Consider the following 12,546-nt stretch of genomic DNA (forward strand, 5'->3'; position numbering starts at 1 on the left):
TATAATTATATACAATGATGCAATTGATTAAGCAATGGATCTGTACACCTCATTCTATTTATTTATGAAACACGTTTTATAGATATTTGGAGGGATGCACTCCTGCTGCCTGATCACAAAACCTGCCTATTTAGTCATTTGAAGTAAATGATTTTTGCTTTATCTTCCATAAAAACCTAAAGTAAAATAGACAAGGAAATAGTTTATTTGTCAAATTAAACACTGCAAGATACAAAAACAGTTAAACCTCCACTGGTGTATTTTAGGTAAGGAGAAAGTTATAGCCTGTTAACGATGATTACTATTGGCCACCTGTCACTGGCTGATGCTGATTGGCATTTGCAGCAGCTGAGGGAATTCTCTCTTGATTGCAGGATATAAAAGCCAGGTAAAACACCATTAACACATGCAACCTGTTTAGGTGAGGGGTCAGTTTCAGTGGGAGTCAGTCGCAGGAGTGAAAATGGAATTAATGCAGACTGGTCTTTTATTATTGTTCTTTTGTTCTGCCTATAGTTATCAGTTTAGAGGTGGATCTGGGTTTGGCCCATTTGTGCAAAATCCTGAACTAGAGTGGGCAAGAATGGAGACAGTTATAGGGGAAGAAAAGACACAAGCTTCTGCACATGATGCCAAATTCTTGAGGAGCTCATCAAGTTCTGGATCTTCAACACCTGAGGCGAAGATGGTTCCTGAGTATACGATAGTTGCAGGCTCCAAGGTCCCGAAAGAGGTTTTCAAGCCAGAAAAGGGTGCTAGACCCCTCCCTAACTCAGTCAAGGAAATGTTACTTGGAAGTATTTCCACTGCCAGTGCAACTGGAAGAGCAGCAGCCAGACCAAAGCTCATTGAAATCCTTTGCCATGTTGACAGAATATATGTCAGACTCAGAAGAGAGCTCTTTAAGACCAGGGATGCATACAAATATTTAAAACTAGGCAGCTGTCCTGTTAACCAAGGCACCAAAGTGCATTACTACTTTCTGTACCTAGTGAAAACTGACTGTGGATTCAAGAAAGAGGTTGGTTAAAGCTTTTTTCTCGTCAATAATTTCACTTTTGACAAACTATTAACAAATGTTTGTTTTTAGAGTAATGTAGATGATCTTTCCATTCGCAATGTGATCCACTACAAGCCATCGACTCCAGTTATAAGAGAAATGCCATTTGACATTCCCCTGCAGTGTAAATATCCCAGGTAAGATTTTGTTTTAGTTTTGCCCAGACTGTAAAAGTATTCTTTATAAATATAGGGTTTAGCAACAGTTCGCATACTATTCAGTATGCGAAGAAATCAGTTTTCTGTTTTACCTTTCCAATTTTTTTTAACATGGGTTTTCACTCTACTGTTTCAGGTTCTTTCACTCCTTCAAAGTTGGCTTCTATCCCAAACTGCAGGGAGGCACAGTTTTCAAAGCACTCCAACCAAAGAGTAGTTACACCCTCACTCCTCAAGATGGTATGTGTCTCTTAGATGTGAAGTGATTCCTGTTAACTTGTGGTAGAAGCATACAAAGGAAATTGAGTGAATAGATGACTTGCAGACAAATCCTTCATTTCTCAAGTCAAAACTAGCACTCACCAACTTGCTGCTGAAAGTGTAGATGTGTACCTTAGACAGAGGAAGGCAAAACGCTTGATGTTTAATATCCTTGAAATTACTTGTGTAAAATGGTGAAAAATGTGTGGTTTAATGGGTTACTTTAAGTTCTCCCAGTTCACTATGTAGTGTATTGGCAGACAAACAAAAAACAATTAATTTCAGGTGTGATTAAATTTAATGGGTCCCTAATGCTGTTCCTGTTTCACAAACTAATAGGAAAGTTGTCTTTAACATTTCTTCAAAAAGTAAAACTTATTTACAGTTTATCACAACACCATAGCAGTCATCTGCCCTCAAACAGATTAAGAAGACACAATATAACATTCAAAACTAAAGCATGTACAAGATTTCTCAGGAATTCCTCATGTCATGTTGAGACAGCTAAGAACTCGGGCAGGAATCACATTTTCTCACCAGACATTTTTTACTTAAACATTTTATGCACTTGGTAAGTGATCAGGTTACAAATGTTTTAAGTACCAAATTGTCCAGTGACTTTCATTCCCCTCTTCCACTACAGCATCAGGGAATGAAATCGCTGGGGCCAAAACCTACACCTTGGGCCAGCCAATGTACTTCGAGGCCAAGCGTTCCACCAGCACTGCAAATGCAGATCAGCGGGTTTACGTCAACAAGTGCTTCATGACGGCCTCAAAGGACCCCAACTCAAATCCTAAATATGCAGTCATTGACAATCAGGGGTAAGATTTTGAGTTACTTCACAATAAGATGGGTGTGTCTCTCTGATTAAAACATGAATATTGTCTCTTGCAGCTGTATGATTGATGGCAAGCTGACTGACCAGTCAAAGTTCATCACTGGTGACTCAATGATGGTCCAGAAATTCAGTGTAGGCGCCTTAATCTTCAAGGACTCAGTTTCCACTTCAACATCACAGGTATTGTCAAAATGTAGCTGTACAGAGCACTATACCATTACATAGAAATGCATGCTAACACTGAAACTGTCTTTTAGCAACTCTACATGCACTGCGAGATCTCTGTGGGGAAACGTACTCCAACTACGAGTTCAAAGGCATGCAATTATGACGCAACTACTAAAAAGTAAGTTGATGTAAAACATGGAAGGGTTGGAGGTAATCTGCTTTTTGAAGGTCTTGTAGGAAGAAATGTTTGATGTAAATTAGTCTGACAAAACTTCACCTAACAGTACTCTGATTTTTGCCTCCTGGGGTGTACTGATATGTTATGAAGCTTTTCAGATGGCATCATCCCTGATAAATCTGTTTGACTTTAGGTGGAAGGAGCTGTACGGTGATGACTCTGTGTGCACCTGCTGTAAATCAAGCTGCTCTGCAAATAATAAGGGTAAGTTTGCTTATGAAAGCATCTTAAAACTTTTTTTTTTTTTTTTTTTAAGCTTAACACCTGAACCTCTGGCTTTAACTCATCAGTCGATTGCCGGAGCATTTTGCTGTAATGTACAGGCATTAAGTCATTATTCCTTGAAAAAAATGATCTTAATGTGTTACATGATGCTTAAAGATTAATTTCTAAAGTTCAAATGTATCATCTCTTCTCTGAACAGCTTCCAGAAATATGATCTCCAGTCACTCCTGGAAGGTCGACCTGAGCAGTAAGGATGAAAACATGGACTTTGAACCTCTGATGAAAATTGCAGATGGTGACACGATCAATCTGGAGGACCCCAACATGGCAGAGCACAGAGACTTCTTAAACTACTGGGAGCATGACTACTAAAATAAATGAGTTGATTAGAATTTTAAATAAATGATTTGCTTATATCTTGTGCTTGAAGTTTCTCTTTAAGGCCATTACAGACATGCATAACTCATTCACTTAACTTGGAGGAGAGAGATTTAAAGTGTCCAACTGAGTTCTTTTAAACTCAACATTTAGCATTGTCAATAGACTGATCAACATAATCATGTATCAGCATGTGTGCATTTCTAAGCATTTCCTTAAAGTGCACCACAGCATTTCTGTAGATGCAGTCATGAACCACAAGGGGATGGAAGAGATTCACGGTCCTCGCCTGATTAAATTCAGCAGGGAGTTCAATAACCCTCCGAGTTAAAGGATTCCCAATGAGAGTGTGGTTCAGCAACTTTTTCTCCAGGCTCCTCTTCATGAAGGCCAGTAAATCTTGTAACCGATCAGCCACATAGCTGGGTTTCCACTGTAATGGCTCTGTGGTCAGAAGCAGATGCATTAGTGCAGTTTTGAAATGAAAATCCTTGAGAGCACTACTTCCTGACACTGCAGTCTGTCTCCGGTGAATAAAACTTGCTATGTCAAGGGTTTGAATGTGGCACGAGTTTTCAGGCAGGTGTTTAGAAATGTTCTCTAAAAAACAATCCTCATACTTTGTCAGTGAGAGCGTCCAGAAAGTATCCAAGTTTGTTGTGGAGCAAGGAGTGATGAAGAAATGAGTGTCAGTGTTGAATTTAACCACAGGATTCATGCTGAAGCTGATCTTCTTCCCTGATCTGAATCGAACTACCAAAGCACCTGGAGCATCAAGGTAGCGAATGTTCAGCTCAAACTCGTACTTATGTGAAATCTGTCCCCACGCTTGTTTGATGGTGCTCTGAAACCATCTGGTTACCAGTGATTGTGAAAGGAACGGGGAGTTCTTCATACAAAGAAGGCCATCACAGACATCCTTTATGTCCATCTTTACTTTCTCTGTGTCACCATGCAGCAGGCAAACCATATCATCATCCGCATCAGGAGACTGACAGGGGCAGCCATTCTGGATTTCCACCAGCTTTATTTGACCGCAGACTTGCATATCAGACAGCTGGTCACTCGCCTGGTTGTTCCACAGCAGACACTGAAAACTACACGGATGAGGAGGAGAGAAGGGGACGATGATATTACACACGTCCACCATCTGAAAGTCCTCAATCACCATACCGCCATTTTTATCACAGGCGGTCCTCATGGCCTCCAATAGATCGTTTGCAAACCCCTCCAGGAACTCCTCCTTCCACTTCTTATCAGACAAATCTTTCACATATTTAGAATGGAATAGCTGCAGAGTGTCGGTGTCTAGAAGTGGAAACAAACCAGATTCTTCTCGTTTTATACCATAAAATTTCCCCAGGTATTTCCTAAAGAAGCGGATCATGGAAAATATGGAGAATGTGTTCCATATGAACCAGAGGTAATCCCTCTCCCAGTCAGCGATGGCGTCTGAAGATTCATTTTCTGATGTCTCAGTGTGAAGGTGTGACAGAGGAGATTCTTGTTCATTGGAGCTGAAAACGTCCTCCTCCTCAGGGCGCTCTTGTTTCCCTTGTGGTTGGCTCGGGTCTCTAAAAGAGGCATCAGTGTGGATGTCTTCTACCTGTTCCGTCTTCATGTCTAGCTGTGAGGTCTTGGGAGCAGTCACATCTTCTAAAACTGACGTTGGATCTTCAGTAATATGATGTTCAGACTGATTGTCTTCCTTGGGAATGTTTTGTATGTTATGTGGAGGCCCTCTACTGTCAGTATGTGTCATTTCCTCATTGACAGTTGCCATTTTGTGGTCCAGTTTGTCTCCTTCTCTTAGCAGACTCTTTTCAAGCTTATGCAGGCCTACTGGGGTCATATCATCCCATTCGTGGACCCCGGGGTCATCCCTCGGACACGTTAGGAGACCCACAGCCACCACGAACACTCGCAGCAGAGTATCCTGCATCTTCAATACTCTCTGTAAATACATCAGCAGCATAAATTAATGTTACAAATATTTTGTGGAAGTGCATAAATGTCTGTGGAAATATGTAAAAACTAAAGCTAGAAAAATAAACGTGCAATCATCTGAATAGATATGTAAAACACTATATAAGGAAATGATGCAAAGCAAGCAGAAGAAGCTACTTCCTTGATGGCCTTGAAGCATCCTTTTTACTCATATCTGTCATCAAATTGAAGATAAAACACCATATATAACTGCACAATAAATTAAAGGAAAAAAAACAATATGCACCAAGAAGTGATCATCTATCTTTAAAATGCAATGTTGCGGTAATGCTTGAAGAGGTATTAAAGCAGGAAGGAACAGACTAACCTTGCGCAGCAACAGCCTCTCAGTGATCTGTTCCTTTTTTAGAAGCAGTTGTAGGTTGTCTTTGGTGACTTATTTCCTGCACACCCTGCCCATGTGCTCTGCCGTAACATCTTCCTGTGCAATACGCTGAAGAAAAACAGATAGCACTGACTTCCTGTAAGTTTAACTGCATTCTCAGAACGGCACAAAATGAAGCTCTTACTCTGAGTCACTGCATGAATCATAAACAGTTTAAATGACAATAGTTACATATATTGTTAAGACAAAAACTATGTGCAGAAATTGGTTGTGTGTATGAATAGGAGAGTTAGCTCCTGCCTTTTATCCTCTTGTGGGCTTCTAACTGGTTAGTCAAGCTCTGCCTGAGTCAATGGGCGCAGGTGAGTTCAAAGTATTATGTGAAATAAAGTTGTAGGCGTAAAGGTGTAAATAAAGTCCCGAAGAGATTTAACAAGAGATTTAATCATATTTTGCATATGGAAAGTTTTTGTCGCTTGATTTATTCGGATCTGATTAAACAAACAGAAACAGATTCACCCTTCACCTCCTAGACAGCAACCAAATTTTCCAGCCAAAACCGCAGATATTTGAATTGTTCCAGACCATGTTTGCATGTTTGGATTGTTATGGCTACGGCTGCACGACACTGCATCTCCAGGTTCAGGTAAGTTGAGTTACAACATACTATATAAGAACAAGTAAGAAAAATCATCATAGTGAAGTGTGAAAGGACAGACTGAAAGTGTTCTCTGAGCACTGTAACATGTTAGCTTTAGAGGAAGTGTGTTTTCAATGAGATGGTTTCATCACACTAAGCACAGGTGCCTGGGCAGGGAGGGGCATGATGACAGGTGATGTGGTCGGCTTTGAACATCATCACAGAGAGTTTGAGAAACACCTGACAGTCGGTCAGAGCTACAATGTCAGATACACAAATAGAGAACTGCAAGTTATTTACCATGGATCGTGTCACTTTATGATCTTTTCCTTTGCTTTTGTTCGTCTGCTCTTCTGAAAATAGGTAAGTCTGTGTGTGTGATGTTGCGATCAATGTCTACCGATGCCTGACTGTGTATTTCTCTCAATATAAAACATATTTCTGCTTCGGGTTTAGAATAAGAGTTATGGCTCATTTAGAACATATTGGTTTGGCTTATGAGATTCTGGAACCACTTTCTGATAAGGCTACTCCTCTGAAGAGTTTCTACTGGCTTCATTAAAACTTAACAAATCAATGCTTTTAGGAACAGTATTTAGCCATTAATAAAAGCATAGTTTAGGTTGTCTGGTTATGAAAAGTCTCCTGCTGTTAAACCTCCAGTCCTGTGGGAGGGACAACTGAGCATCTTGAAGTGAATTAACAAGTTATTATTAACAGGCTTGGATTATTGTAAGCACTCTTTATAAATGACTTATTAACTTTGACTGTTAATGACTCACTAACCTTTGTTGTAGGTTTATTAGAGGAAACTTTTGGCCTTTTGTTAGAGACTTATTATCATTTACAACGCAGACATATTTTTTCAATTATGAGACAATTCAAAACCAAAAGTTTTTCATTTGAATAGTTAAAGTGATAATCTCGAAGATCTCAGTTTCGCTCTATTTGGCGGCACCTTATGGTGATAAAAGGCAATTGCGGGCGCATACATCCCAGATAACCAGTCGTCTACGGTTGGTTCTCTTTGTAACGGTTGTAACTAGGGATGCACAATATTGGATTTTTTGCCGATATCCAATATGCCAACATTTTCCAACCCTTTTTGCCGATTTCAATACCGATATATTAGGCACGTGTTTTTTTCCACCTAATTGTAGAGAACATTAAGTCTCCTCTGTAGTGGAATTAATATCATGCCTACTCTTATTGTAGTGGCCAACGTGCCAATAATATCAAGCATCCCAAGTTGTAATTTTCCTCGCTGATGGTCGCTTTCCTTTTTAGACAACACCTATGGCTTTAAACTGTAATTGCGGAAGCACACTTCCCAGATATTCAGACAGTGTTGCATGTGTGACGTCCACGGTTGGCTCCGGTTGTAACTCTTGATTTTCCTTGCTGACGGTCGCTTTCCTTCTTAAACGTTTTTGCCTTCATCTGAGTGTCGAATTTGTTTCTTTTTCTTTGGATTTTCACTTACTTTTGAAATATCATCTGTAGTCATAGTTTGTTCAGCCATAGTAGATTATTGTTTACTTGCAACACTGGAAGCAGCCGCTTAGCTCTGCCTACCCTCTGCCTAACCACTGCTGGGTGACGGAAAACGCGTCACTAACTGGGCGCCGCTTGTGATTTTAGATAGTGACTTAACAGACATTTATTTAAATTAAAATCTTTGAGATTATACCTTTAATCAATAATCATTGACAAACCTATTCTACCTAGTTCTTTTGAGAAAGTGGTAAAGTCATTTCTATTTAACCACCATTTAACACAAAGAGTTTAGTTAAGAATTTGATGCTGTATATAACCACAAGAATCACCATGCTGTGGTGTCTTTCCTACAACTTTCTCACCAACTGATTTCAAACTTTGTTCTGTACTTTTTTCACAGATCTATTTATTCCATCTGGACTAAAGTTGCACCTCATCTCCCAAGATGGATAAGTTTCGTATGATGTTCCAGTTCCTCCAATCTAACCAGGAGTCTTTTATGAATGGGATCTGTGGTATCATGGCACTAGCTAGTGCACAGATGTACTCCTCCTTTGAGTTCAGCTGCCCCTGTATGCCAGAATACAACTACACCTATGGGATCGGACTGCTCTTCATTCCACCTATATGGTTCTTTATGTTGGGTTTTGTGTTGAACAATAATGTGTCAGTGCTGGCAGAGGAGTGGAAGAGACCCACGGGGAAACGGAGGAAGGATCCAACAATCCTTCGCTATATGTTTTGTTCAATCACACAGAGATCCCTGATAGCACCTGCAGTGTGGGTGTCTGTCACTCTAATGGACGGGAAGAGCTTCCTCTGTGCTTTCAGCATCAACCTGGATCTGGACAAGTTTGGGAATTACAGTCTCGTGAAGGGGATGTCAGAGGCTGAGAGGCTGAGGCTGCTGGCCAGGATCCCATGTAAAGACCTGTTTGAGCATCAGGAGATAAGAGTGGCAGCATCACGATACATCAAGTGTATATCACAGGTAGCATGCTCATTTATTTTGTCCTTTTTTCTGTGAATGGTTTTAAACTGAGGGTCATACTAGCCGGTAGACAGAGATAGATCTCAATACATACAAGGCAATTTTAAGACCAAACATCAGTTAAAAGGCACTTTTGAATAATACAGGATAAACTGTGTCCAAAATGTGAATAATTAATGTAGGTAAAGGTGGCTAATGCTGTTGGCTAAACGTTAGCATGGTCCATAGGAAGTTCGGTGTTAGCAAGGCTAGCCAGCTCATCCTGATTGTATTTTTTAGAAAGTAAAAACAGCACAAAATGAGAGTATATCAGTTGTTATGTGACTTAAATAGGGACATAACTAACGGCTGAATTCCATTTAGTTGCGAGTTATTCAATATGGCTGACACTTCAGAGCATGTAGCTATTGTTAATTTTATAAGACACAATCAGTGCAGTCAGATCAAAAATACAATAAGTGTGACCTAATATTCAGGACACATTGAAAAGAAAGTTTTTCAACTTCTTCACAGGATCTGATGACTCAGCGAATTTCATTTTGCCCTGCTTTATTCCTCAAAAACTGTAGTTAACTTAAATCTCCCCACCAGACTCTGGCTTTGCACTTTGAGCTCTTGAAGCTTTCCTGTGTGCTTATTAAGGGCAAAGATAAGCCTTCTAAATTTATTATTCATGGAACTGGGACCTATTTCAATCCATCCAAATACACCCACACTGTTATTTAGGTCTTTGATCAGCCGAAGGGCAATTATTCAGGCTTAAACGTAACATGTCTCTAAAAAGTCTATTGATATACAGATTCTGTTAATGAGCTATGAAGCTGTCAGGAAAGACCTAGAAATGCCGTTTGGATCACATGTAGGAGTGCTTCAGTCTCTGCTCTAGACACTCTGGTTGAATTAGTCCATTTATTTTGCTTTCTATATTTAGCTCAAATACTGTAGCATCATTTGTGAGTGCTTAGAATGGCCAGTTTGCTCACCCAATGTATCTAATAATATCTACATTTACAGGCGTGTGGATGGATGTTTTTGCTCATGATGACCTTCACAGCCTTCCTGATCCGAGCTATTCGGCCGTGTTTCACCCAAGCTGCCTTCCTCAAGACCAAATACTGGTCTCATTACATCGACATTGAGCGCAAAATGTTCGATGACACGTGTAAGGAGCATGCCAAGAGCTTTGCCAAGGTTTGCATCCAGCAATACTTTGAGAACATCAGCGGGGAGATGCACAGCTTCCACAAACATCGCTCCAGCAAGGACGACAGCGACGACGAAGATGAAGATAAGCATAAAAGCGACGAAGAGAAGCTCCTGGGTATCAGGGCTCAGGATGATATGAACAAAGTTTTATGGAACTGGCACACCTGTAAGCCGGCTCTGGCTTTGAGAAAGGACCAAATAGACGGAGAAAACAATGGCAGACTGAATGGAGAGGCCAATGGAGCAGCAAATGGTTTTGTAAAGGGACACACCCATGAGGTGGAGAAAAGGGAATGGGCAGTGTATTACAGTAAAGTCTGAAGAGCTGAAGGGACAAAGTTCAACTTTATTGCCTCTTCTTTCACTCTCATGTATATGGTTTGAGTGTTTCAGGAACCATTTTGTCTTTACCAATTTTATATTTAAGAATTTTGTCCAAGTTAAGTTAAAAATGAGATACTATTGTGACTAAGTTGAATTAGATTTTTACTGAAATATTTCCAGCATATACATCAATATAAATTGAATTCAGCGTGATATATAGTTTGGTGCATAAAACCCGCAAAATGGGGAAAAATGTAAACTGTCATCATTTTGTGGTTCAAATACAGTTCAATTACAAAATGTCTGGTAAAACTTGTTTTTCTTTTGCCACAACTATGTTTCATCCACAAGTCATGAATTATTTAAAGCACACTCTGCTGCTCTCTGAGGGACGGATTCAGATCAGGTTCTTTCTTTAATGTCCTCTATAGAGGATTTTTACTTTTATAAATACATTACAACAACACAAGCCTCAGCAAATATCTGAAGAGTGTAAATCTGAGGGCTGAAGAAGTACAGCTACTGTATCAAGCTAGGAGTAATGCATTACTGCAGCACACTGGAGAGGTCTCATTGATAACACTAATGAATTTTTGTATTGCTCTTAACTGCAGGGCCACCATAAATATTCCCAGGGCACAAATTACAAAGTGTCAACATGGGTCATTTAAGCAAGGCAAAATCAAACTCTGGCTGCTCCTCGCTTTAAAACAAGGCAGTGAAAAATTTAAAAAAATAACACAACCATCTCTTACGAATAAAAAGTTTGATGCATAAGCAAAAAGAAACACTCTTAACTTAAGATATTACACATATTTGATCTGCTTCTAAGTAATGTATGCAAGACAGTGTTGTGTAATGGACATTACTGAGGCCTTTTTTACGACTCTGTGGCTCAGTTGTGGTCACAGTGGTCCCTGTACAGCAAAAGTTGCATGTTCCAAGTTCTTTCCATGTGACATTCAAGCTAAACAGCTTGATGGACTTCAGACAAGTAATTCATCTTTGCTGGTCTTCTGGCCTCTTTCTTCGACATGAGCAGGAAACACTACAACGCTACTGCAGATCAAATCAGGCAAACCTATGATTATGTAAAAACAAGGTTCTACCTGCCAACACTATTTACATGTCACTCAGTAAACAAGGTCAAAATTTGCATTCCTCTCACTCCCTCCTTTTCTTGCGAAGATCCCAGTTTAACCAGTCAGTCAAACAAACACAGGTAAGAAAAACTGCACTGAAAATAAGGAATTGTCTTCTATGTTTGAAAAAGGCCTCGTTAATAACCACTTCAATACAGTTTAATATGTATATGTAACTTATGCAATCGTATACTGTATACCTTCAGTAAGCCGTTGACAAAATGTATTTTTATCACATCACAAAACAGGGCACGCTATCACTAAAACCGCCATTATGCCAACAATGCAAACACAACCCTGTAGCTACAACTGAAACCTGTAAACAACCAACAACAATGCATGTGGTGTATTAAAGACTGTATTAATGCCCATGCATCTGTGCAGTCAATCCAGCTGTTCCTCCGTATTCAGCATTAATGTCATTACTAGAGCAGGAGGGAGGAGGGAGGAGGGAGGAGGGCAGGGTGAATGAAAATGGCATGGGTCCCATTGAAGCCTCTCCCTACCCTCCCTCCCTCCCCCGGGGGGATTGGTGGAGCAGCTCTCCCCTTGACCGTCTCACAGCTCGCCCAGTCGCCCAGCAGCTGTTCTCTCCCTCAGTGAATTGGCAGCCAGGGCCGGGGGTGTGGGGGTGGACGTGCAGGCAATGTCTTTGTCCGGGCTGTGATTTTCCTCTATGTTGTTTTCCTCATTTTCCCTTCATATTATTTGCCTTCATATCTCCTTTCCTCTTCTGTTCCCTCTATCGATTCCTCCCCTCTGCTCTACCTGCCTCTTCCTCCTCTGTAAGAGGGACATGATGTTTATATATAGATCAAACAAAGCAAACATGAAAACGAATCTGCTGCAGCTCTAAAAATACAATCTGTGCGAGGGAAGGAAATAGTGACTGAGGTTGTGTCATCTCTTCTCTCCTGACCTCCACTTCACACAAATGGTTTTGTTTTGGTTGTCAGGACATCAGCCATGCGCATGTTACTGACCAAGGCCTCGCTTGACTTTGCTGCAAATGTCTCTCTTCTCTCCCTCTCACATATACATGCACATGGGTGTGCGCATACAGACACATACACATCAGCATGCTT

General features: G+C 40.4%; 3 protein-coding genes across 3 annotated transcripts; 2 read left to right on the forward strand and 1 right to left on the reverse strand.

Moving 5' to 3' along the window:
* The first annotated feature begins 685 nt into the window (after nt 1–685).
* zp3c (zona pellucida glycoprotein 3c) lies at nt 686–3,323 on the forward strand. Its single transcript, XM_069665377.1, has 8 exons — nt 686–1,021; nt 1,091–1,197; nt 1,355–1,458; nt 2,123–2,303; nt 2,377–2,500; nt 2,578–2,666; nt 2,860–2,930; nt 3,151–3,323. Exons 1-8 carry the CDS (start codon nt 686–688, stop codon nt 3,321–3,323), a joined length of 1,185 nt encoding a protein of 394 aa, XP_069521478.1.
* Nucleotides 1,759–5,665, reverse strand: LOC138594760 (inositol 1,4,5-trisphosphate receptor-interacting protein). The gene is made up of 2 exons (XM_069665975.1): nt 5,644–5,665; nt 1,759–5,283 (listed from the first exon to the last, which is right to left on the reverse strand). Exon 2 carries the CDS (start codon nt 5,269–5,271, stop codon nt 3,472–3,474), a length of 1,800 nt encoding a protein of 599 aa, XP_069522076.1. The 5' UTR covers nt 5,272–5,283; nt 5,644–5,665; the 3' UTR covers nt 1,759–3,471.
* A 2,578-nt stretch (nt 5,666–8,243) lies between these two features.
* On the forward strand, nt 8,244–10,353 carry calhm1b (calcium homeostasis modulator 1b). The gene is made up of 2 exons (XM_069666733.1): nt 8,244–8,789; nt 9,804–10,353. Exons 1-2 carry the CDS (start codon nt 8,244–8,246, stop codon nt 10,314–10,316), a joined length of 1,059 nt encoding a protein of 352 aa, XP_069522834.1. The 3' UTR covers nt 10,317–10,353.
* The last annotated feature ends 2,193 nt before the right edge of the window (nt 10,354–12,546 follow it).

This window comes from Semicossyphus pulcher, unplaced genomic scaffold, assembly GCF_022749685.1.
Source record: "Semicossyphus pulcher isolate SPU_LCO1_2020_fin unplaced genomic scaffold, fSemPul1.0.p SCAF_17, whole genome shotgun sequence".
In the NCBI taxonomy this organism is placed as follows: Eukaryota; Metazoa; Chordata; class Actinopteri; order Labriformes; family Labridae; genus Semicossyphus; species Semicossyphus pulcher.

What these genes read in the sequence shown, in the direction of transcription:
- calhm1b (XM_069666733.1), top strand. Translation starts at nt 8,244, where the DNA reads ATGGATAAGTTTCGTATGATGTTCCAGTTCCTCCAATCTAACCAGGAG. An exon ending in ACATCAAGTGTATATCACAG is followed by an intron (nt 8,790 to 9,803) that starts GTAGCATGCTCA and finishes CTACATTTACAG; the next exon opens with GCGTGTGGATGGATGTTTTT.
- zp3c (XM_069665377.1), top strand. Translation starts at nt 686, where the DNA reads ATGGTTCCTGAGTATACGATAGTTGCAGGCTCCAAGGTCCCGAAAGAG. An exon ending in ACTGTGGATTCAAGAAAGAG is followed by an intron (nt 1,022 to 1,090) that starts GTTGGTTAAAGC and finishes GTTTGTTTTTAG; the next exon opens with AGTAATGTAGATGATCTTTC. An exon ending in CTGCTCTGCAAATAATAAGG is followed by an intron (nt 2,931 to 3,150) that starts GTAAGTTTGCTT and finishes TTCTCTGAACAG; the next exon opens with CTTCCAGAAATATGATCTCC.
- LOC138594760 (XM_069665975.1), bottom strand. Translation starts at nt 5,271, where the DNA reads ATGCAGGATACTCTGCTGCGAGTGTTCGTGGTGGCTGTGGGTCTCCTA.